Source organism: Phacochoerus africanus, chromosome 3 (genome assembly GCF_016906955.1).
Source record: "Phacochoerus africanus isolate WHEZ1 chromosome 3, ROS_Pafr_v1, whole genome shotgun sequence".
Taxonomy (NCBI): Eukaryota; Metazoa; Chordata; class Mammalia; order Artiodactyla; family Suidae; genus Phacochoerus; species Phacochoerus africanus.
Window position 1 is genome coordinate 205,491,181 of NC_062546.1, and position 24,302 is coordinate 205,515,482.

The window sequence follows — 24,302 nt, forward strand, 5'->3', positions numbered from 1 at the left end:
TTCAGGGATGACACTCCCTGGAAGCTACTCTCCAGACACTGCGACATGCAGAGAGCTGGAGAAGACACAAGTGCGCCCCAGTGAAAAAGCAGTGACACACCACACAGCAGGTGTCACCGACAATGAAGCCATGGCTCAGGTAACAGCCTGAAGAGGCAGAGAGACGGTGGCATCTAGGATTGTCACTGCCGGAAAAGGAAGTTACCGATTTGGAACTGGAGAGAGCGGATCAAACCTCGTGGTGTCATGCAGAAACGGGAGGTTCTGGAATGAACGCGTGTCTTCCAACACACAAGATACAAAAACAGACACAAGTATATTATAAATACACAGCTACTGCATATACACGGTACACACACTTCTTTACCTCTGTCTGCGAAGGGTCTGGGTGCAGTAGCACCCAACAACAACCTAACTGGTGCCCAGATTCTGCTTCTCCGAGCACCAAGTGTCATGAAAGGCTTCGGGCCTCCCTGAAGCAAAGGCTGACGTCAGGTCTGAGGCAGGAAAGTACAGGAAGGACCCAGAGCGTCCTGCTGCGCCAGAATTAAGGGGAACCTATCAGGAAGGACACAGGAGCTCCCACTGGCCACACATGGAACAACATGAGCACCAAAATAAATAATAATAAAAGATGATAACTGACTGGATAAAACGGGGGGCTGTGAGCCCTCATGGATAAAAACGAGTAAACTGAAAGTCTGATAGGAAGGCGTTCCCATTGTGGCTCAGTGGATTAAGATCCTGACATAGTGTCCGTGAGGATGCGAGTTCAATTCCTGGCCTCGCTCAGTGGGTTAAGGATCCGGCATTGCTGCAATCTGTGGCGTAGGCTGGCACTGACAGCTCCGATTTGACCCCTAGCCTGGAAACTTCCCTAGGCGACAGGTGCAGCCCTAAAAAGAAAAAAAAAAAAAAAGTACTTCTCCCCAACAGTATACTTCTTATTATAAAGACCTCACAGTGGGGAAGCCTTGCGACCTCACCTTCATCAAATGATCAAATGACCATTGCCGGTAACGGGATGAACTGAAGCCATGTGCCACGGGATACAAAGCAAAGACCCCACTGTTCCTTCTGTGCTGTTTCTGATGCAAAACCTGAATCTAATCAGGTGGAAACAACAAACTCACTATGAGGGACCTTCTGCAAAATAACTGCCTGTGGTCATTAGAAGTGTCAAGAGGTCAGGAAAGCCAAGGTGAGACTGAGCCCATGTCTGCTCCAGTTTGATACCAAAGAGACCCCCAAGGCTGTTACACCGACTGTGAACCGGACCCTTCCGGGGAAGGGGAACTGGTCTGAAGGCAGAAAAGCATTCGCCTTAATGGCTACATTGTGCTTCAGGAGGAAAGTGTCTTGTTTGTGGGAAACACAACAAAATAACCAAGGGTAGTGAGGTTTCCTGCGCCCAACATAACTGCAAGTGGTTCAGAAAAAGTATTCTGGATGCCACTTCCAAGTGCTTCCTAAGTATGATAGTTAAAGCAAAACAAAACTAATTTAATGGAGGACAGTACTACTTCTGAAATTAAAAGAAGCAAACGCCTTAGTTTATAAACAAACACACTGATATATGGGAAGGATGGCAAATCACCTCAATTTTACAACATTGTCACGATACTGAAATCTGTTACACATCCTTTCTCCAAGTTCATGAACAATCAGACTGTTTAAATCACAAAGTGTCAGGGAGGCCTCTGCTGGCACAACCTGGGCACGCTCAGCAGCACTCCCCACACAGGCACCCCCGCTGCCCCAGGTGCTCGCAGAGCTTTCCAGACACACACGCAGAAGGCAGAGCACAGGAGACGCCACATCTGAGCTCGCCACCAATCCGACAGTTCTCTGAACAAAAGTCAGAGCCCACAGACGAGCAAGGCGTGCCACGCGGGAGGGGCGGGAGGGACGCTGCCGAGGAGGCAGCAACACGCAGCCCAGGCGAGGAGACCCGCACTCTACCCATCGGCAAGGGCTTCGGAGAGAGGGAGAGACTCACACGAACATAACTGAACGGAGTCCTAAAGAAACACAAGGAAGACTGGGCGTTCCCGTCGTGGCGCAGTGGTGAACAAATCCGGCGAGGAACCATGAGGTGGCGGGTTCGGTCCCTGGCCTCGGTCAGTGGGTTGAGGATCCGGCGCTGCTGTGAGCTGGGGTGTAGGCTGCAGATGCGGCTCAGATCCCATGTTGCTATGGCTATGGTGTAGGCTGGCGGCCACAGTTCCGATTAGACCCCTAGCTTGGGAACCTCCATATGGCGTGGGAAGCGGCCCCAGAAAAGGCAAAAAGACAAAAATAAATAAACCAACCAACCAACGAACCAACCAACCAACATAGAGGCTGAAACAAAACCCGAATGTACCTCCAGGAAAGCAGCAGACCAAGTGCTCTCAAGAACCTCATCACCACACAGGTCGACACAACCCTTCACCCGCCACCTCCTCCCCGAAGATGTGGTCCTACAACGACCCACGCGACGCGGCCCCAGCAGGAAGAAATCAAGGGCTGGAGGGTGCCAGACACTCTGTCCAGGTCAGCAGCATCACTGCGGATAAGCACACCTGAGGCCCGAGGCCCCGAGCGACCCAGGACAGGGCGATGCTGACAGGCCCCAGGGCTCCCAAAGCCCACCAAGGCCTGTCCTAGCGGAGCGCGGCGGAGCCCACAGCTCAGGCGACAAAGGCAGTAAAGAACTCTGGTCTCAGGCGGAGAGGCAGCTCCCAGCACAAGCAGTGCTTCGAAATAGAAGCCTTGTTTCCAGAGGAAAAAAACTGTTACTCCTCCAACGGATTTCACACACTCTGATTAAAGCCAGAGCCGCAGATAATGCACATCCTACGTGACTTAGTTCACCCCAGCGGGCCAAAGCCGCGAGCCCACACCTGTCACCACCTACCACCCCACCTCCCGGAGTCTCACCTCCGCCAGAACGAAGGCGAGCGAGGAACCGTGGGTTTCAAGTGCTCCTCACACCCCCCGCAGGGCCTTCGACTCCACAGCTGACACGCTTGTCATCACCCCAAGTTAGGAGGAGGAGGAAGAGGCTACGTGGAGTCGTCCTTTCCTTTTCAAAAAAATTTTTTTGGTCTTTTTAGGGCCAAAAAACGGTTAAAGGACAAAGAGTCGTCAGCTCTGTGCAACAAGGAATCAGAACCACACACGGGGCATGGAGAAGGGAGCCCCGAGGGGCACAACCACTTCCCAGGAATCACGCACCTCAACCCCAACTTCAAATACAGCCCCAAATGCCAAATGCGACACCTTTCAAAACCAAGTTCTGGGACCCCCACTCTCCTGTTTCCCCTTTCCCTCCGGCCTCCGAGGGAGGGCCCGAGGGGCTGGGCCCGTCAGGAGGGCGTGGTCTCCCGGTCGCGGCCCCAAGGCCCCAAGGCTGTCGCCCAGCAACCTCCTCAGGAGCACAGCTCTCTCCAGAGCCTCCGGACGCACACCTCCTTCGAGGCTGGTGAGGTTGCCAGGCTGCCATGCAGGCTTTGCTCCCAAGGCCCCTGCAAGGAGACTGCCTTCCATCCCGCGGGAGCCACACGCCCAGGGCTCTGCAGGATGACCCCCAAGGGGAGCACAAGCCGTGGCACCGTGACCTCCTGCGACGGACCCTTCCTCGCCGTCCACGTCCACTCAGCTCCAGGCGCCCAGGCCAAGTGAGGCGTAGGCTTGACCTGCCGCGTCACCAGGTCACTGCCAGGTTCACACCAGAACGCCCCTGGAAGGGGCGACAGCTTATGCGGCAGTGTAACGCGACCCTCGGACTGCCTCTGGCTGCAATTACTTCTTCCCTCCAGAAAGAAACCGGGGGTCCCGCCTGCACTGTGTCTAGAAGCTTTCCGCGGCACGGCCGACCTGAAGACCGTGGATCCTGCTCGTGGAGAGCTGAGCAGGAGGAGCCCCGCAGAGCCCCCCGTCACCCAGTGGAGCGGTGCTGAGAACTGCTCCACCGCAGACATCTGATCCCAGCTCAACCCACCCCCAAAACGAGATGCTAGAAGCTTCGAGAAAGCGAACATGCTGATCAAGGTGACACAGTGCAGAAAACAGGCAAGACGGCTTCCCCAGCAATGGCAGGCCCCCGGCCGAGGCACATGGCTGGCAGAAAAGCCACACGCAGCGAGCCCTCGGACGTCAACCACGCGCGGATCAAGCACACCCACGCCTCCGGACGAGGCTGCGCTAGGCGACACCTGCGGAGGCCAGAGCGTCTAGGGCAGCAGGAGGCCCGGAGCAGCGAGCTGGGGGTGGCCACGGACGGCCTGGTTTCCAGGGGCGGCCCAGCCCTCGGAGCCTGGAGGGCTGCTCTGGCAGTGGAGGTGGCGGCCCGCTGTAAGGCACCCAGGTCCGCACAATGTTCCCAAGATTCCCTCTTCAGTCTCAACACTGGCCTCGCCGTTCGTCCCCTACACACCCACACCCCGCAGGGGACCCGCCACAACCAGGACCCTCTGCTGTGCGGGGGGCAGGACAAACCGAGAGGGGTCCGGGCAGGGCCGCTGCTTCAGGAAGACGGGGGCACCCCGCAGCAGGGTGAAAGCGGACCCGACGGCGGCTGCCGTCTGCAGACACCGCGACGCAGGCCGAGCGCTCAGCCCACTTCCTTCCGGGAAACCTACTGGCAGACGCGGCCGGGCGAGAAGCGCCCGAGGACGCGTCGGCAAGAGACCCGGCTTCTGAAGGAGCGGGACGCACGACCGCGTGGACGAGAGGGCAGAGCATCTACCCTGCTGCAGAGGCCCGGCCCCGCGCTGGACATGACGCGCCCTCGGCCCGGGCAAAACCCTAAGTGAGCTGCCAGGGCCGCGCGCCTCGACGGGCACCCCTGAAAGGAGGCCCGAGCTAAGAAACACTGAGCAGAGGCTCGGCCTCCTCTGGGCCTCGCTCTTCTCCGGTCCTGTAGGAGGGACCCGACATGACCACCTCCCGCGGGCGGGGTCACGCTGGGGACCACGTGAGCTCCCAGGCAGAGCAGGCGCGGGAGGACTTTCTGCCCCCGCCCCGGCAGGATCTGCGACCGAGGATCCCAGCAGCGCGGGCAGCACCGGCTCCGGGAGCCACGCAGGCCAGCTGCTCAGCCCAGCAGGCCCCGCGACCGCCCCATCCCCGAGCCCTTCCAGGGCGCGGCGGGAAAGCAGGGCTTCTCCCCCTCAGCCCGCGTGCTGACCTCTGGGTCAGACGGCCCTTCCGTGTGGGGCCGTCCGGGGCACTGCAGGATGCTGAGCACGTCTGGCCCCTTCACCACCAGATGCCAGGAGCACCCCCGAGTCATGACAACCAAAAACATTTCCAGGAGTTCCTGCGGTGGCTCAGCGGTAAGAAACCCGACGGGTATCCATGAGGATGTGAGTTCAATCCTTGGGCCGCTCGGTGGGGTAAAGGATCTGGCGTTACCAGGAGCTGTGGTGTAGGTCGCAGACGAGGCTTGGATCCCACGTGGCTGTGGCCGGCAGCTGCAGCTCCAATGGGACCCCCTAGCCTGGGAATGTCCATACACCGTGGGTGCGGCCCTAAAAAGACAACAAATAAATAAACAAACCCCAGACATTACCAGATGTTCGGGGGGGGGGGGCGAGGACGACTGCCTGGCCGAACCCCTGCTGGAAATAAATAGACCACAAAATAGGCTATCCTACACGAGTGAGTATCAGCCATGAGACATCCTTCCAAGAGGAAAAACTAAGTTTCTAATAAACTGAGTTGACCAAGGTGGGAGACGGAGAGAAGGAAGGAAAGGAAGAAAAAAAAAAAAAAGAAAACCACCTCAGAGCCACCTTTCTTATCTCTGAAAGGAAGGAGCTAAAGTCCTACGGGTCAAGAAACACCCAAAGTCACCAGGCCGATGAAGCACAGGTCTCCTGACTCTCAGGCCAGGGCAGAACTCCCTGCACAAGCACCTCAACCCTTTGTCCTGCCTCGCAGAAAGAACCGAGGCCCAGCTGTGCACACCCAAGACACGAGCACTGCTGCATGTCTGCCAAGGTCCGCAGCAGGAACGTCTAGGAGTATCAGTTCCTATAAATAAAAGGCAAACCTGAGAGCATTTTCAGAAAACTTACTGAAGTGATCCATCCTAATTTCTCAATGGCACCTGCTAACTAACTACTGGCTTCTGCATCAGCAACTTCCTGCCTCTTTGCCCTAGATGAAGCCTGCTTTCCCAGTGGTGGGGTCTCAGGGCACATCAAAGCCTCCTGAGAGGATCCTGCATCCATGGCACAGCCTGAGGTGGCAGAGGCCATGCGGGCAGCACTAACACCAGTTTTATTAACTGGTAGTATGAACAGGCTAATACCTCTTGCTGCAGTGATGGGTTTACCAAGGAATGTGATTTTAGCGTAAAAATACCTTAAAATACAATCACAACAAGAAAGGTAAAAATTGGCACTCCTTCACGATTCCTCAAGAACCATCTCCCAAACTACTGTTCTCTCTACACGTCTCTGGATATATTTATGGTTTAAGTAAACACAGGATCACAGCCCGTCGTGGCACAGGGAAACAAAACCGCCAAGGAACCATGAGGTCACGGCTACGATTCCTGGCCTCACTCAGTGGGTTACGGATCCGGCGTTACCATGAGCTGTGGTGTAGGTCGCAGACGAGGCTCCGTTTGGCGTTGCTGTCTGTGGCTGTGGTGCAGACCGGCAGCAACAGCTCCAATTAGACCCCTAGCCTGGGAACGTCCACAGGCCTCGGTGTGGCCCTAAAAGGACAAAAAAAAAAGGGGGGGTGTCACATGACATGCGTCGTGTCACCGCTTGCCGTGCTAGCTTCCATTTAAAAACGCACCACAGAGGTCTTCCCAAGTTTTACCCACAAACCCACCTCACTTGTTAACAACTTCACACTGCAGAAAACACCCGCAAATGAAATCCCCTTCTTTCTCCTGATTACAAACACTGTTGAAGAGCATCATCTGCTCTCTGCAGCCTCTATCGACAGTTTTGATAAACTCCAAGAAATGCAACTCAAGATGCGTGACCAGGCACTGCCAAGGCAAAAATCACCCTCCCAGTGAGCTAAGCTAGTCTTATTCCACGACATCCAAGTACACCTGCCTCTCACTCTCGGTAACTCAGAGGGTCACGCTTACCCTTCCCAGTCGGTAGGGAAATACGATTTTCGCGTCAAGTCTCTGATCATCAGCGAGACACATCTTGCTCTGCATACTGGCCGTTTCAATTTCTTGACTGGAGACCAACTATTCACAACCTCCATCCACCTTCCTACCAGGAACTTCAGGACACTTTTAAGACAAAGTAAAACTCAAGGCTGGGCTACAAAAGGTGTAGCAAACAGAAGGAACCAACTACTTCACTGAAACAAGTTGTAAGCTGACAAACAACACTGCTAAAGGGCATCCAGGCAAAAGCCATAAACACTGCACTAAAAAATACTTTTTTTTTTTTTTTTGCCTTTCATGGCTCTTGGCCAGAGGCCGTGGGTTTTTTCCCTCCTGAACTGAGGAGCAACGGAAAACATTCTGAAGACAGAGGAAGTAAGTTCTTCCACAGTTATCAAGATTGTAGCCTTCTGGAGTTCTCATGGCGGCTCAGGGGAAACGAAATCTGACCGGCATCCATGAGGATGCAGGTTCAATCCCTGGCCTTGCTCAGTGGGTTAAAGATCCCGAGTTGCTGTGGCTGTGGTGTAGGCCGGCAGCTGCATCTTCGATTCAACCCCTAGACTGGGAACCTCCATATGCCTCAGGTATGGCCCTAAAAAGAAAAAAAGACCGTAGCCTTCTCCCTTCACTTGGCGCCGGACACAGGCAGCCAGGCAAGAGGGTGGGAGATATTTTTCTGGAGAATCTAAAGAGATTTGAAGAGATGTTCCCACATGGCAGAGTGGGTTAAGGATCTGGCATTGTCACTGCAGTGTCTCAGGCTGCTGCTGTGGCGGGGGTTTCGATCCCTGGCCCAGGAACTTCTGCATGCCATGGGTGTGACCAAAAGATAAATAAATAGAGGCCTGAAGAAGCTGTAGGGGTGCTGTAAGGAGGGGGCCCAGCCAGAGGCCTCCGCAGCAAATGACACAGTTGGCAAGCCCCCAATCACAAGCTGAGTCCCTCTGACGCATAAAGAGACAAGAAAATGTCACCAGGTAAGCCCAGAAAAGGCTCTGTTAGGAAAACCAAAACCCCAAAAAACAAAAAGCAACCTGAAGCAAGCAGTGACTTCCAGCGGGGGGGGGGTGTAGAAAACTTCAGACCTCACTCACGACCTCAGATAAGAGGAGTTACTACATCCACGAAACAAAAACAGAAGATTATAAAACGGGAACAGCAAGGTTAGAAAAGAAGTAAAAAAACTCAATAGAAGGGCTAGAGGATACAGTTGAGAATGTCTCACACAAAGAAATGGAAAAACCTAAGAAAATCAGATTGTCCATCTAGAAGGCGCAACGCATGAATTCTAGAAAGAGAAGGAAAGTGAATGGAAAGAAATCAGGGTAATAAAACAAGAAGAATGTGCAGCACTGAAGAACAGAAATTTCCAAATAAGAGGCCCAAAGGGCTGGCAAGACATGAGATGAAAACAGACTTCAAGGGACACCACTGCACTAGGTGCTTTGAATTTGAAAGAAAATCCTTCAAGCTTCAAAGAAGAAAACACAGTCACATTAAAAAAAAAAAAAAAGGAGTTCCTGTCGTGGCGCAGTGTTTAACGAATCCAACTAGGAACCATGAGGTTGCCCTTGCTCAGTGGGTTAACGATCCGGGGTTGCCGTGAGCTGTGGTGTAGGTTGCAGACGCGGCTCGGATCCCGAGTTGCTGTGGCTCTGGTGTAGGCCGGTGGCTACAGCTCCGACTGGACCCCTAGCCTGGGAATCTCCATATGCCGCGGGAGCGGCCCAAGACCAAGAAATAGCAAAAAGACCAAAAAAAAAAAAAAGTGAGTTCCCATAGGGGCTCAGTGGAAACAAATCCAGTATTATTCATGAGGATTCGGGTTTGATCCCTGGCCTCGCTCAGCGGGTTAAGGATACAGTGCTGCTGTGAGCTGTGGTGTAGGCCACAGATGCGGCTCGGATGCTGTGGTGTAGGCTCAGTGGTAGCTCCGATTCAACTCCTAGTCTGGGAACTTCCATAGGCACCAGGTGCAGCCCTAAAAAGCAAAAACAAACAAACAAAAAACCCCAAAAAAGTTCAGGAACCAGAATGGTCTAACTCTTCGCCAATAACACTGGAAGACAGAGGAGCAGGATGATGTCCAAGCTCTCACTCGGGTCCAAGCGCAGAATAAAGCACTTTGACACCCAGGCTCTCAAAATTGTGTCTCCCGTGCAACTTGAGGAAGTGCACCATCAAAATGAGTTTAAGAAAAAATCTACTAGGAACTCTATCTGTCACTTGCGATGGAGCATGACAATGTGAGAAAAAAGAATCTATACATGTATGTGTAACTGGGTCACCATGCTGTACGGTAGAAAATGGAGAAAACGCTGTAAACCAGCTATAATATAAAAATAAAAATCATTACATTAAAACAAGAAACTAGAACGAGAAAGACATAGATAGGTTCCAGGAAACCCAGGCAGTGATACCTGCAGTGAGTTCCTGGCAGATGGGAGGCCTAGGAGAGATTCAGTCAGAATGAGATTAATACAACACTGAACTTGATCAGATAAAAATGACCGAATTTCTTGAAAGGAGATTGAGACGACTGGTGAATTTGGGGATAAATCTTAGTGACAAATACACAGAACACTAAGAAAACAACAAAAACGACTCATAAGACCTTTAGGGAAAACAGAAACTTCTCCAGGAAAGGAAACAGGATCCCATCACACGATCCGGCCGAGATGCCAACGGAACCACGTTGTCAGAGGTACACTCATCACAGAGGGAAGCTAAAGGTGCGCCTGCCTTGGGCGGCCAGGGATCTGTCTGCACAGAGAAGGCAGAGGGCTGAAAGAGGGCCCTTTAGGTAAAGAAGTTTCAGTTGGGAAGCACTGGCGGAAGATCCGTCTAGTCCACTTGTGACCAAGATCACAGCCATCCCGGTGGACGGGGCACTCACCAGCAGCCCTGCCCAAGCCAGTGTCTTAGACGGGACTGACTGAGGGGCATTCAGTCCTTCAAGACAGGATCTCAGCCAAGCCCTTCACCATTTGAGATGTCGGCGGTGCACCAAATTCTCAACCTCTCCTCCGTTTATGCTGCCAGCCAAAGCTGTCCCCCGTCCCCTTTGCATAGCTAGTCTTTTTAACTAGAACACGCCATCATCCTGCCTCCTCCTCCTTGAAAAACTCTTCTTCGTCTTCTAAGCCCCAGATCAAGACCTATGTTCTCTGTGACGGTCTTCCAGCAGGCGATCGCTGCCCCTCTTTCCCGTCGCCATACCTTGTACATATTTCCATTTCTGCACTTGGAAGGCTGAAACCTGCTCCTTTACAAGGGACTCTCCCATACTAGACCACAAGCTGCTTGAGGAAAAGAAAAAAAAGTCTATGTCCTCTTTGCTTTTGCACCCAGAACCCTTAACAGTGCCTGGCAGAAAGCAACATCCAATACATTCTCTGGGGGAAACATCTTCTACCGCTGAAGAAGTCATGAGGCCAAAGTCAGACCACCAGAAACATCAGTCAACAAAACCAAAGGAGGAAAGGACTTGATTCAGAACGAAAGTCTCCCATCAGGACACTGAGAAGCCAGCTTGGCCCCTGGAGAGGGCACTGGGACAAAGACCCAGCGGGGCCTCGGGTACCAAGGCACGTGGGCCGACTGCATCCTAGAGTGTTCTCCTTACCTCACTGCACGTTTCCTCAGCTGATGTCCGCCTGACCAAAGAGGAGGTAAGCCCCAAACGGAGCTCGGCCCAGAGTGGAACTAAAGGCAGTTACTGGGAAGTTTAATCGTCATTGTTGTCACTGGCTTGCAAACTTTGTTCCTCAAGACTTGCGGGGCTATGCTCGATTTTCTCCAAACCTAAACCTCTCCTGAGAGGCTGATGGTTGAGGTCTCAAATCCAGAGAGCTGGGAGTTCAAACGACTGAAGCCATTCTGAACCAAACACCTTCTCAACTAGTTTAACACCGATGCCAAGCTCCCAGTACTAAACGAAGATACCGGGTTTAGCTTGCGGGCACTTAACTGTTCAAAACGATGGCAACAGGACCTAAGCACCAGGCGCCACCCGTGTCATTAGCGCAGGTTCGCCTCTTCTGCAGGAAGGCACGAGCAGCTGTCAGGATCCCGTGACGCGCCCTATCTTACAGGGTCTCAGGAAAGTTACTGCCAAGAACGCGACGGTCCGTCCTTAGGCCGACACCAAGCACAGGGGGACTCAATGCCTGAGGGCGTAAGGCAGCCAGGAGGCTGAGGGCTGAAACCCCAACCGCAGACCCGATGCGTGAAGGGCAAGTCATCCTGTTTCTGAGGCTTCAACTCATCTATACCCCTTCAGATGTTTCATTTGACCACGAGCGCTGCTTAATCAACACGGAGGGCGACTGCTCGGCTGCTTCACAAGGTGCCCGAGCACCGCGCCAAGGCGGGCAGAGGACACCTGGCCGCCGGCCCCGAGCGCTTCATTCTTTCCGAAGACGCCCTCTCCGGATCCCTACGGCCAGAAACAGCTTCGCCCCGCAGACCCTCAAGAACCGTGCTGACTTTCAGTCGGGGGAACCCAGAGAGGCTTCCTGTACGAGGGCAATGGCGCCCAGCCTCCCAGCGAGTACGGGCCAGCTGCGGAGCCTGCAGGCCGCGGAGGGAGAAAGGACGCCCGGGGCCGGGCGGTCAGGCCCCGGCCCGGCCCTCCCGCCCCCGAGCCGCGCCGCCCGCGCGGGCTTGGAGGCGCCCCAGGCCTCACCTAGCCCAGGACAGCAGCCGCCCGCCCGCCCACCCTCCCCCTCCGCACAGGCCCCAGCCCCGGGCGCACGAAGGCCACGTCCCCGGGGACGGGCGCGCAACTCTATGGTCAGCGCGCCGGCCCGCCGGGCCCACGTGACGCGCGCCGGCCAATGAGGCGAGGCCCGGATCACCGAGACGACGGCCGCCCGGCGCTAGAGCAGCCCCGCCTGGCCGCAGGCCGCCCTCCGCGGCCTCGCTCCGGTGCTCCAGCTCGGTGCTGCCGCCATCTTCTTGGAGGAGAGGAGCGGAGGCCAAGGGTCCCCTCGCCGTGCTCCGTCCCAACTCTTACCGTCGCCTGCCCTCCCCGCGTCCGCCTCTCTCCTCACAGGTCATTTAGCTCCATCTGTATAAACGCTCTTTTTCCCACCCCAGTTACTCACAAGGCAGAGTCACATTACCTGTTCTACTCTTGGCAGCGTAAGGAAACCCAGCTCATAAGGTAAGAACTGTGGCGAAACAGGGGCGAGCCGCCATCTTGGTAAAGGAGAAGAGGCTACGCTTGACCTCCCCCCCACCCCCCAGCCTCTATATGGCCAACTGCTGTGGGAGGGGCTCGGCGCCTGCGCAGAGGCGGAACCCGCTGACGAGCCTGAGCCTGCGCACTCCACAGCTGGCGAATGGGGGCAGGGACGGAAGCGTTTGGCAAGGGGCGGGCCGACGTGATGACGCAATCCGACTGCGCGGGGAGCTGGGCGGGGCGCGAGCAGGCGGTGGGTGCTGGGCGGGTCCGCGGCGCGGTTGGTCGGCGCTCGTTCTTCGGTTCGTCCGCGGTGAGTATCTTGCGGTGTGTCCCTGCCGCCGCGGGCTAGCGAGGGAACCGACGCAGAGGGGCGGGGGCCAGCTTGGGGAGGGGGCCCGGCCGCTCTGGGGGCAAGCGGGCGGGGCCGCTCGTACGGTGTGGGGGAGGGGCGGCTGGCCCCGTATTCTGGGCGGTCCCCTGGCCCTCCCCGGGTCTCCGCTCCCTCCCGCTCGTCCCTGACCCTTGACCCTCCCCCGCTCTCCCCGGGGCTCTCTGCTCTGTCCGTACTCTCTCCGACTTTCCCTGGCGCTCCCCGACCCTCCCCCACCCTCTCTCTCTTTCCTCCACCCTCCCCCACTTTCCCTGGCGCTCCTGGGTCTCTCCCTACCCTCCCCCGTCCTCCCCGGCGCTCCCTGGTGCTCTTCGCTCACTCCCCGGCCCTACCCTGTCTTCCCAGGCCCTCTCCGGCTTTCCCTGGCGATCCCTTTTCTCTCTCCGACTTCTCCGCCTCCTTGGTCCTCCCCAGTCTTCCTCCGCCCAGCTCAGCCCTAGGGGGTCCCGGGTCCCATACCTCCCAGGCTTTCCCCGGGCCCCCGCCCACCAGTAGTCTCGCCGCGGGCAGAGGCGGCGGGGTATGTCCCGCGAGAACCCAGGTGACTGCTTGCTCACCTTGCGAAAACTCCGTGGGCCTGGGGCTGCTGGTCGTGGTTCGGGAGGGAAAGTGCAGGTCGGCCGCGATTTCGGCGTGTGGCCATCAGGTTGTCTCCCTGACACGAGCCACTGCGCCCCTCCAGCTCCCGGCCGAGAGTAAGCCTCAAGGAGTTCTCGCCGCTTGGCCGCAGATACCGCGGGAGGAGAGGAGGCCCCGGGCCTGCGTGGGCCAAAAGAGGCGGGACGGAGGTCGGGAGGCCCCCCATTTCCGGGGAGGCCTGAGATGAGGCCGACTCTCAAGGGGCCCACGGGACCCACACGACCCGGCCGCCTCTTGCCTTTCCGGCCGCAGTTTTCGTCAGTACCTCCCCTGTCTTAGCGTCTTTTCCCCACACGTGCACCGGGGACCACCTATGCGGAATTCTTAGGTGGACTGCTGGGCCTTGGTCCAGCACCTGGGCCTTGGTCCAGGGCCTCCTGTCTGACCCAGTTCCCTCCCCCCTTTTCTGGTACCTGCTCTGTTACTCAGACTCGCCCTGATGAGATTTCTTCCCCTGAAGTGGGTGTTGGCCTGAAGTCAGCCTCTCATCCTGCGTGGTACCTGTCCTGGGAGGGGCATGGCGCTATCCTTACTGGTCCAGCTCAGTGACTAGCACAACTCAGATCATTGTAATAGGTCAAGATGACCTAAATGCTCCAAATCAGTCTTACCGTCGTGAGGAGAGATGGTTAGGGGTTCGGGGTCATGCAGGCTGCGTTCCTGGTGTTTGTGATTTGAGGTTCATCGTTTTTGTTGTTGGTAGCTCCCACCCAGGCTTTCTTTGCTCCACCCAGCATCCTGACTCCCAGTGAATCAGGGCAGTGATCTCCTGTGCTCTAACAGGTTGTCCTGATATTTTTCCTTATCCATCTTGCTCTCTCAGTGAGCTCTGCAGCCCAGGGTAAAGGACAAGGGCTTGTCCATCAGATCGCAGTTGCATCCTGACCGCTCCTGAACTGGCTTACGGCCTCCCTGGGGGGGGGGGGGTTGGGATGGATGGCAGGAGCCTCCCTGTGATTTTTCATAAATGTTGTTGAGGTCTGTTTTTATACCTAACTCAAAAGGCAGAAACTCCTGGAAAAGGAGAAGGTGTGTTCTTTCCTCCCGAGAGAAGGGTCATCCAAACTCACGAGGCAGCAGAACTGCGGTGAAGGCAGTTGAACAGTCTTATTTGTTCCACGTTGTGCTCCCGTGGTCGTCCTTATCACAACAGCCCACTTGTTTGGGGGCTGCCGGGCGAAGCCGTTGAGAGCCGTCATGGTTTCCTGTACGTGAACCTCAGGTCCAGGCTCTGGATAAGGAACCTTCGAGGGCCTGCGTTGCAGGGTCATTTTGTGGAATCGGGATAACGTACAGAAGTCCGTAGTGACAAGGCAGTGGATGTGGCTGATGTACATAGACGCGCTGGCAGAGCAAGGTTATGTTGATACGGGTCCAGTTTTATCCACCTGTTCTTTGTCTCCTTTTGTTTTAGAAAAATTGATTTTTTCTGTGAGGTTTGGGGATGCAAGTATTGCTCTTGGAAGAAAGAAGCAGTGGTCCAAGAAAGAAAACCTTTTTATTTTGTTTTTATTTATTTTGTCATTTTAGAGCCACATCTGCATCATATGGAAGTTCCTAGGCTAGGGGTCAAATCAGAGCTGCAACCGCCAGCCTACACCACAGCTATAGCAACACCGGACCCAAGCCGTGTCTGCGACCTACACCACAGCTCAAGTCAATGCCAGCTCCTTAACCCACTGAGTGAGACCAGGGATTGAACCTGAATTCTTATGGATACTAGTCGTATTCGTTACCACTGAGCCAGGACGGGAACTGTGAGAAAAAAACCTTTGAACAGTTTATAGTATCTAGAATGAGTACAATTTATGTTTCTTCATTTCACCAAATTTCTGAGGTTTGGGGGATTTGATTGATCTGCAACCAAGGTTTAAACTAATCACAGTGCTTGACGTTTTGTGTTGCTGGACTAAAAAGCCTTCCTGACTAAAAACCAGGCACTTCAGAGGTTCAGCATTCCTCTCTCAACTTTTGTTTCGCTGTAGTTAATAACTTAAACTGTTGGAAAACTGTAAAAGGTGCAAATTATACTTCAAGGGAAAATAGTGTGAAAGAAGTAGAGCGTGGCAAGAGGAACTTGGTAAAATTCAGGCACATTTGAAATAGGTGTCTTGAGAACTCCCATTCTGTTCCCACAGTAATATTCTCCATTTCCCACCCGGGGCCTCTAGGCAGGTCTTGGGTCCAAAGAACCCGATAGGGAGGAGCGGGCGTCCCCCTCTCCCCTGTGGAACATCCTCGGCCCTGCCCAACCTGTGGAACTGGGCAGGGGGTGAGCGCCGGGCGCCAGGAGCAGCTCCGCTCAGTGCGGAGCGGGTCTGCGGCTTGGAAGTCAGACACACATGGTAGCTGGGAGGCTGGAGCCTGCTTGGCCTTCCTGACCTCAGGCTCTTCACCGCCAGGTGCCACAAAGTCATTTTCTCCAGCCTGGTGAGAAAAATCCGTTTCATTGAGGATTAGGGCTGGGCTTGGGCTACATTCAAACACTAATTTAGGAAAATAGGAGTTCCCGTCGTGGCGCAGTGGTTAACGAATCCGACTAGGAACCATGAGGTTGCAGGTTCGGTCCCTGCCCTTGCTCAGTGGGTTAACGATCCGGCGTTGCCGTGAGCTGTGGTGTAGGTTGCAGACGCGGCTCGGATCCCGTGTTGCTGTGGCTCTGGCATAGGCCGGTGGCTACAGCTCCGATTCAACCCCTAGCCTGGGAACCTCCATGTGCCGCGGGAGCGGCCCAAGAAATAGCAACAACAACAACAACAACAACAAAAGACAAAAAAAAGGAAAATAAAAGTGGTTAGACTCATTTAAGGCCTGTTTTCTTTCTAAATCTGTTCCTATGTTTGTTTTGCTTCCACTCTATCTAAATGGTGTCTTTCCCGAACCATTTTCAATTCTCGGTATTCATTCTCAGTACCGAGTAGAACTTTTGACTTATTTAATCCCTGTCTTATGTCCAACCACCTTGCCTAAGTTATTTTATTCTAGAATTGTTTTAAACCAAAGTGTTTGTCTTTTGCGTATTCAGGTATATCAGCAAAATAATTTTCCCTGAACTTGCCGAAGTAGTGGTAAAGGGTGATGGTGAGATTGGGGTATCAAGGTCTTATGTGGATCCTGATTCAGTCAGCAACAGCAAAGGAGACAGAGAAACATGAGCTCTGGCCATTCTGTTATGTTAAAGGATTATTGTTAGTTTTTATGGTGATTTGTCGTTTTTAAACCCTCCTTTTTAGAAGTGTCTAGTATTCACAATCAGGGCCTGGGGACAGTGGGTAAGGGGATATTTGAAACAGCATTCGTGCTGAGTTGATCATTGTTGAGCTGGAATTTGAGGTGGTAGGTGGGGTAGAACTTTTGTATATGTCTGGAATTTTTCATAGATGTTTAAAAATAGTTGTGGTGGTAATGGATATCCCTTCCCAGTTAGTGATTGTGATTTTTTTTTTTTTTTTTAATCTAGGTCCACACCCACGGCATATGGAAGTTCCCAGGCTAGGGGTTGAAGCTGTAGCCGCTGGCCTGTGCCAGAGCCACAGCAGCGTGGGATTCGTGCCTCGTCTGCAACCCACACCACAGCTCACGCAAGGCCTGATCCTTAACCCACTGAGCGAGGCCAGGGATCGAACCTGCAACCTCCTGGTTCCTAGCCCGATTCGTTTCCACTGTACCATGATGGAACTCCCTGTGATTGTAATTTAAATTTACCTTTTTTTTTTTTTTGTCTTTTTTGCTATTTCTTGGGCCGCTCCCGCAGCATATGGAGGTTCCCTGGCTAGGGGTCGAATCGGAGCTATAGCCACCGGCCAACGCCAGAGCCACAGCAACGCGGGATCCGAGCCGCGTCTGCAACCTACACCACAGCTCACGCAAGGCCTGATCCTTAACCCACTGAGCGAGGCCAGGGATCGAACCTGCAACCTCCTGGTTCCTAGCCCGATTCGTTTCCACTGTACCATGACGGAACTCCCTGTGATTGTAATTTAAATTTACCTTTTTTTTTGTCTTTTTTGCTATTTCTTGGGCCGCTCCCGCAGCATATGGAGGTTCCCTGGCTAGGGGTCGAATCGGAGCTATAGCCACCAGCCAACGCCAGAGCCACAGCAACTCGGGATCCGAGCCGAGTCTGCAACCTACACCACAGCTCACGGCAACGCCGGATCGTTAACCCACTGAGCAAGGGCAGGGACCGAACCCGAAACCTCATGGGTCCTAGTCGGATTCGTTAACCACTGCGCCACGACGGGAACTCTTGTAATTTAAATTTAACATTCTGTTGTTTAGAGAGTTACCTTGCCATTGATTTTTGTAAGTATCAAATTATATTAGGCAGTTTCCTCACTTGGTGTTTTTATTAGAGTTTGCTGAATTTTATCATACTCGTCTTCATCTATTCAGATGTGGTTTTCCCCTTTAATTCGTTGCAGCAGCTTGTATCGATAGATGTTTTTGGTACATTTCTAGGATGTAATTGCTAGCAAATACTTCACTGGGGATTTTTGCGTTTCTCTTCACGAGTGAGAGTGACCTGAGGAGCCAATTTGCTCACTGCTGCTTCTCCATCTGGGTCTGCCGTTCGAGTTGCACTGTCTTCGTAAAATAGACTGGAGTGCTTTCTCTTTCTGTGGTGGCTTAAGGGACATTGGTGTTACCTGCTGAGGTTTAGATGAAATTCTCAGTCTGTCCAGTCTTGGTCCCCTTTTCATTGGTAGCTCTCTAGCTGTTTAGTGGTGTCTGTTCTAATCTGGTGCTCAGTTCCCGGTTTGCATTTGGTGGGTGGTTCACAGTGTCCAGGAGGTCATCCATTTCTTCCAGAGTCTCGAGTTCGAGGCCGTCTTGACACATGGGGTCTCCATGTTGGTGATTATACCTTCTTTTCGGCGTGTGCTCCTTTTTCTTTGCTGGGATTTGTGAGGAGCTTGTTTCAGAGAACTAGCTTTTGGACTTCTCTACCCATCCATTGAGTTATTTTCTGTTTATTTGTCTTTGGTGTTCTTTAAGAATGAAAATAGGTAAAACCCAATTCTCACTTGCGTCAGTGAAGCTTATGCCCTGACCCTTAGGTTTCGCTTCTGTTGCCTTTTCACGGCTCTCTGGGTAGTTTGTGGTTGCGCTTTTGTTACCCTCCTTGATCCCAGGGTTAGCCTGGGAGGTTCTAAATAACTGGGAGTTACCTGTTTTTTGCTTTTTGGGGTGTTTTTTCCCCTCTAGTTTTAACAGATCATGATTTGAGAACACCACTTTAAAAATACCTTAAGATTTGTATATATTTTCTTTACAGCCATTTTATGATAATTGCATTTTTCTTTTCATCATTGCTTTTCTTTATTGACTCGAAGAGTCTCTGTATCTGTTAATTCAGATTTATCGGTTGGATTATTCAGTCCTTCTCTGTTCTTGCTCCGAATCTGTCCAGTTTGGAGAGCCGCTGAGCAAGCCCGCCTTGCACTGCGCTGTTAGCAAGTTCTCTGGCCCTTGCTCTGTGTGCTTACCTGCTGTCAGTTTGTGGGCGTTTTATCTTTCCAGGTTGTTCCTGTATCTGGAGGCTTTCCTTCAGTCCCATCGTGTTTGCGGAGCTCGGGGACCTTAGCCTGGCCCTTGATTTTTAACGTTAACGGGGCTACTTTGTATCCCTAGAGCTTATAGCCAGGTTTGGGTGTGTTCCCCCAAAACCTGTCTCTTCTTTGAAGGAGAGCATTTACTTCTTTTACATTTAGACTGACGACTGATTCTTGAATTTTTGTCTTGTTTCTTTTCCTTTATTTTTTTTTGCTTGTTTGGTCAAGTGGCTGTTTCATACTTTTCTCTTAACTTGGAAGTGTTTTTTTTGATGACTACCTTTCCTCCTCTTTCGTCATCAGACGCTGTCCTCTTTATTACTTGAGGATAGCGTGTCTGTTTCCTCTTCTGCCAGGACCGTCTGTTTTCCAGCTGGCTGCCCCTGTTTCCCTTCTGAAAGTGTTACTTCTCTGCGCTCACTCCTGCCCCCAGCTCTTAGGTTTGGCTGCGGAAACTTAACATTTTAAATTCGGGAGTATGCACAGTGTTCTCTAGGCTGTCCCTTCTGTTCAAGAGCATAATCCGCTGCTCTGTTACAACTCCCAGTCTTTGCTCTTCTTGGGAAGGTTCTCTTCTGTTACTGCTGGTTTCCTTCATGTGCTGCTCTTGCTCGTGGGAACCCTTGCCGTTACAGGGTAGACCGCCCTGCTCCGGGGTGGCACCACACAGGCACGCTGCTGTCTCCACCCTGGTTAACTGTGTTTTTCAGAGGTGAGTGGGACCATTTCCACGCAGAAAGGAAACTGAGGGTGTGCAGTATTCAGGAATGTTACATCCAGGGAGGCCGGAGGGTGAGAGAGCCTTTCCAGTCAGTTTCTGTGCACCAGAAGGAATCAAATTTGCCATCATTCACATCTCTTGACTTTGGTATCAGAGGTTCGCCAACAGACTCCACGTTTCCCAAAGTTTCTGAAGTACTCAGGAGCCCCGGCCCTCTTCTGGTACTTAGAGAGAGAGTTCCTGCTGCTCCCTGGGCCTCAGGGTCCAGATCTCGTTCTCAGGGGCTCAGGGAATCGCCAGGGCCCTGCAGGCACCCCTCCTGTGGGACGTTTTCAAGGAGAGAGAAGTTACATAACCCAGAGGTGGTGGCAGTTTGTCTTCTCGTTTTGCATCCCTAGTGCCAAACATACAGTCACTACAAAAAAGTGTCGTTGAAAACCTGGCACACGTGTGTGTACATTTAGGTATAGGGGGTCGCTTTCTTCAGCTTCAACTTTTCTGTCTCGTTTATCTTTATAACAAGAGGTGACCATTTCAGCACTTCTGGGGACATATTTGCTGTGATGAGAAGCTAAGTGAAACGAGCTGTTGATGACTTAGGTGTCTTTTGCATGTCAGTGCACGTTAAATATGTGTGTGTGTGGATATGGACGTACTTTTTCTTTTTAACAGATTGACGGAACTTCATCAGAGATGTCTAAGGTAAGAGATCACACTTCGTCATTTATCTGCACTACAAAGAGACACTGCTTTGTTTTCAAACCTTTTATACTCAAGATTTATGATTCTTTTCTTTTCATCTTTTTAGGCTGCATTTGCGGCACATGGATGTTCCCAGGCTAGGGGTCAAATCGGATCTCTAGCTGCCGGCGTACACCACAGCCACAGCCACAGCCATCTAGGATCCGAGCCGAGCCTGGGACCTACACCACAGCTCACAGCAACGCCGGCTCCTTAGCCCACTGCGTGAGGCCGGGGATCAAACCCGCAACCTCATGGATTCTAGTCACGTTTGCTAACCACTGAGCCATGATGGGAACACCTATGATTCATTATTTTTAATACAACCAGAATGTTTGATTCACTAAGACAGAGTTCTGATTTGTCGTCTTAAAATCTTTGAGCTTTTCTTTTTTCAGATTTTCAATTTCTTGTTTCTAACATGACAATACATTTAACTTCCTTAAATCATTTCTAGCAGACCATTCAAATATTAGTTTTAGGAGTTCCCATCATGGCTCAGCTGTAACAAACCTGACTAATGTCCATGAGGGTGTGGGTTCGATCCCTGACCTCGTTCAATGGGTTAAGGATCCAGCGTTGTCATGAGCTGTGGTGTAGGTCGAAGATGAGGCTTGGATCTGGCATGGCTGTGGCGGAGGCCAGCAGCTCATAGCTCCAATTGGACCCCTAGCCTCAGAACTTTCATATGCTGCAAGCGTAACCCTAAAAAGTAAAAAAAAAAAGTGTCATAATAAGTTTTAAAATTGTAATAATTTTTCATGATGAGATAGATGGGGCTCTCAGACTTGATAAATTGGTTTTTGCAAATTAGCCCAGAGCCCTGAAAGGATTTAGTTCTAAAAGACATGCTGAGAAAGCGGAACTTGTGGATAAAATTGCAAGAATGTTATTTCTCTTTGCCTTTTGTTTTTAAGTCTTCTGAGAGTGTTCATTACGGTGATACCCAATGATAGTAATTTTTGGTTTCTATGTAAGTATCAGTGTGGAACTTTGATAAATGAAAAAAAAAATCAGAAATCAGCCGTAATTCCATTATTCAAAATAACCACTAGTGAATCTGGTAATAGTTTTTATGCACCTGTGGATACACATCTACGAAAGGTAGCCTTAAAGGACATTCTCTTCTGTAGCTTGCCTTTTGCATTTAATAAGTCTCTCTCTCTGTCTCTCTCTCTCGCTCTTTCCACACCTGCGGCATCTAGGACCACATATGCATATATAGGGCCACATATGGGACCACACCTGCGGCACATAGAAGTTCCCAGGCTAGGGCTTGAATGAGAGTTGCAGCTGCTGGCCTACGCCACAGCCGTGCCAGATCTGAGCTGCCTCTGCAACCCTCGCTGCAGCTCACGGTGACACCGGATCCTGTAACCCACTGAGCGAGGCCAGGATGAACCTGCATGATCAAGGGTACTAGTTGGGTTCTTAACCTGCTGAGCCTCAGTGGGAACTCCTAATAAGTCTCTTGATGTATCTTTTTATTTCCTCCCATTTTGGGTGCGCCACGGCCTGGATTCCACAAAGTTCCACTGTACTGTACTGGTTGCTCGTGTCGGGAATGCGGACGCTTCAGCCGTGCCCGCTGTGATCCGCTTGTATCCGTCTGTGAAGCCAGATGCCTCCCCTTGGTGGGCTCGCTTGCTCAGAGCGAGGAGTACAGCAGCGGCCTGGGCTTTCTCCTGGCTGCTGTGCACAGATGCTCCACTCCTGATAGCTGCAGGTCTTTACTTTGGGAAGCTCTTCTTGAGTTTGTCGGATGGCACCGCTGTCAGTTGTTGCCTTACATGCTAAGTTTGATTTTCCTTTAACTCTGTAGACAGTTTCTCAGGTCAAAATTTGAAATTGTAATAAGGTTAATTAAGCATGTGTCTTTTATGTATTGCTTAATTGCTTAATAGAAATGTTATTTTAGGGACTTCCTGTTGTGGCTCAGTGGTGAGCAAATCTGACTAGCATCCGTGAGGACACAGGTTCGATCCCTGGCCTCGCTCAGTGGGTTAAGGATCTGGTGTTGCCGTGAGCTGTGGTGTAGGTCGCAGATACGGCTCGGATCCAGCATTGCTGTGGCTGTGGTGTAGGCTGGCAGCTGTAGCTCTGATTTAGACCCCTAGCCTGGGAACTTCCATGTGCTGCAGGTAAGGCCCTTAAAAAGCAAAAAAAGAAGAAGAAAAAATCTTAGGTCACCATGAGGCATGAAATGATACTGGATTGGATTTTTTTCTGTTTTTAATGTTTTTACATGAATACTATGGATTTACTGACGGAAGTAACTTTGAGGCATTCCCATGGTGGCTCAGCGGATCAAGAAGCCGACTAGTATTAATGAGGGTGCGGGTGTGGCCCCTGGCCTCTCTCAGTGGGTTAAGGATCCAGCTTTGCTGCAAGCTGCAGTGTAGGTCACAGACGGGGCTCAGATCCAGTGTTGCTGTGGCTGGCGTATGCTGGCAGCTGCAGCTCACATTCAGCCCCTAGCCTGGGAACTTCAGTATGCCGCAGGTGTGGCCCTAAAAAGAAAAATGAAAGAAAAAAAAAGAAAAACATTGCAAAAAAAAATTAAAAGCTCCAATCAGAAGTTTTAAAAAAGTGGCTTTGGAATGTGTATGCACTTCTGTGTATGTATGTATGTACTTTCTGAATTGTGAGAGCTAATACCTATTTGTCACAGAGTTGATTATATCTGTCTTAAAAGCAACTAATAAGGTGTTTTTTGTTCTTTTTTTTTGGTCAAATCTTATTTTAGCAACAACCAACTCAATTTATAAATCCAGAAACTCCTGGCTATGTTGGATTTGCAAATCTTCCCAATCAAGTTCATCGAAAATCGGTGAAAAAAGGTTTTGAATTCACACTGATGGTGGTCGGTAAGAAGTTAACTTATATTCTCAAGCTTGTTAAATATGTGGACGTGTCCCTTTCCCACCCATGGGGTACAATGGTATGACCTTGCGGATGGGTTCAGATAACTTGGAGGTTTGAGAAAAAGGTCTTTAGAAAATCTTGCTGAAGTGCAAAATGCGAATTTTTCTTCATTTCCTTGTTTATAAGTTGTGAAAGTTGTCACTCCTCGTGACAGCCAGCCTCTGCAATGGCCCCTAGCGATCCTTGCCTCCTGGTGTTCAGGACACTTTCAGGTCCCGCCCACAGTGAACAGGGGGCCGTCGCGGGCATGAAGGTAGGTGATGTCAAGATGTCAAGACTGGCTCGTACAAGACATGGTGACTCCTGCCTCCTCTTGAGTCAGTCACTCTGCGGGACTTGAGCAGCCTTACGAGAAGTCCCGCAAGGCAAGGGGCTGCTGCCTGCCGGCTGCCGAGGGCCCCATCTCAAGAACATCCTGGGGAGGCCGTCCAGGCTGACCTCACCATTAGTGCAGGAGAGACCCTCAGGCCGTACCCACCCTAGACACTCCCAAATTCCCAGAAATCTATGAGAATAAATGGGTTTTGTGTGTGTGTGTGTCTTTTTCAGCTGCACGCAAGGCATATGGAGGTTCCCAGGCTAGGGGTCTAATTGGAGCTACAGCGCCAGCCTACACCACAGTCACAGCCATGCAGGATCTGAGCTGTGTCGGCGACCTACACCACAGCGTGGGGCAGCGCCTGATCCTTTAGCCCACTAAGCAAGGCCAGGGATTGAACCTGTGTCCTCATGGATTCTAGGTGGGTTTGTTAATCTCTGAGCCACGACGGGAACGCCAAGAGAAATTGTTTATTGTTGGTTTAGGCCTTGGAACTTTACAATAATTTTTTTGTACTTTTTTTTTTTTGTCTTTTTGCTATTTCTTGGGCCACTCCTGCGGCATATGGAGGTTCCCAGGCTAGGGTTCCAATCGGAACTGTAGCTGCCAGCCTATGCCAGAGCCACAGCAACCCGGATCCGAGCCGCATCTGCGACCTACACCACAACTGACAGCAACGCTGGATCCC

At 52.0% G+C, this 24,302-nt stretch overlaps 2 protein-coding genes across 5 annotated transcripts in view; one reads left to right on the top strand and one right to left on the bottom strand.

Moving 5' to 3' along the window:
- Positions 1 to 13,404, bottom strand: part of HDLBP (high density lipoprotein binding protein) — a 67,737-nt gene extending 54,333 nt beyond the window's left edge. Inside the window, exon 1 of one of the 3 annotated variants that reach the window (XM_047774002.1) lies at positions 13,272 to 13,404. The gene's annotated coding sequence lies outside the window, so the exon portion shown is untranslated. Of the gene's footprint in view, positions 1 to 10,760; positions 11,750 to 12,261; positions 12,407 to 13,271 lie in introns of those variants that run through there. The other 2 variants (XM_047773997.1, XM_047773999.1) reach the window with 2 other exon arrangements.
- The window catches only part of SEPTIN2 (septin 2), a 35,399-nt gene continuing 23,139 nt past the window's right edge, over positions 12,043 to 24,302 (top strand). The window contains exons 1-3 of one of the 2 annotated variants that reach the window (XM_047774004.1): positions 12,043 to 12,302; positions 20,302 to 20,331; positions 23,117 to 23,237. In XM_047774004.1, the coding sequence (XP_047629960.1) occupies positions 20,323 to 20,331; positions 23,117 to 23,237 (130 nt within the window). In that variant the 5' untranslated portion in view covers positions 12,043 to 12,302; positions 20,302 to 20,322. Of the gene's footprint in view, positions 12,303 to 12,532; positions 12,634 to 20,301; positions 20,332 to 23,116; positions 23,238 to 24,302 lie in introns of those variants that run through there. The other variant, XM_047774003.1, reaches the window with a different exon arrangement.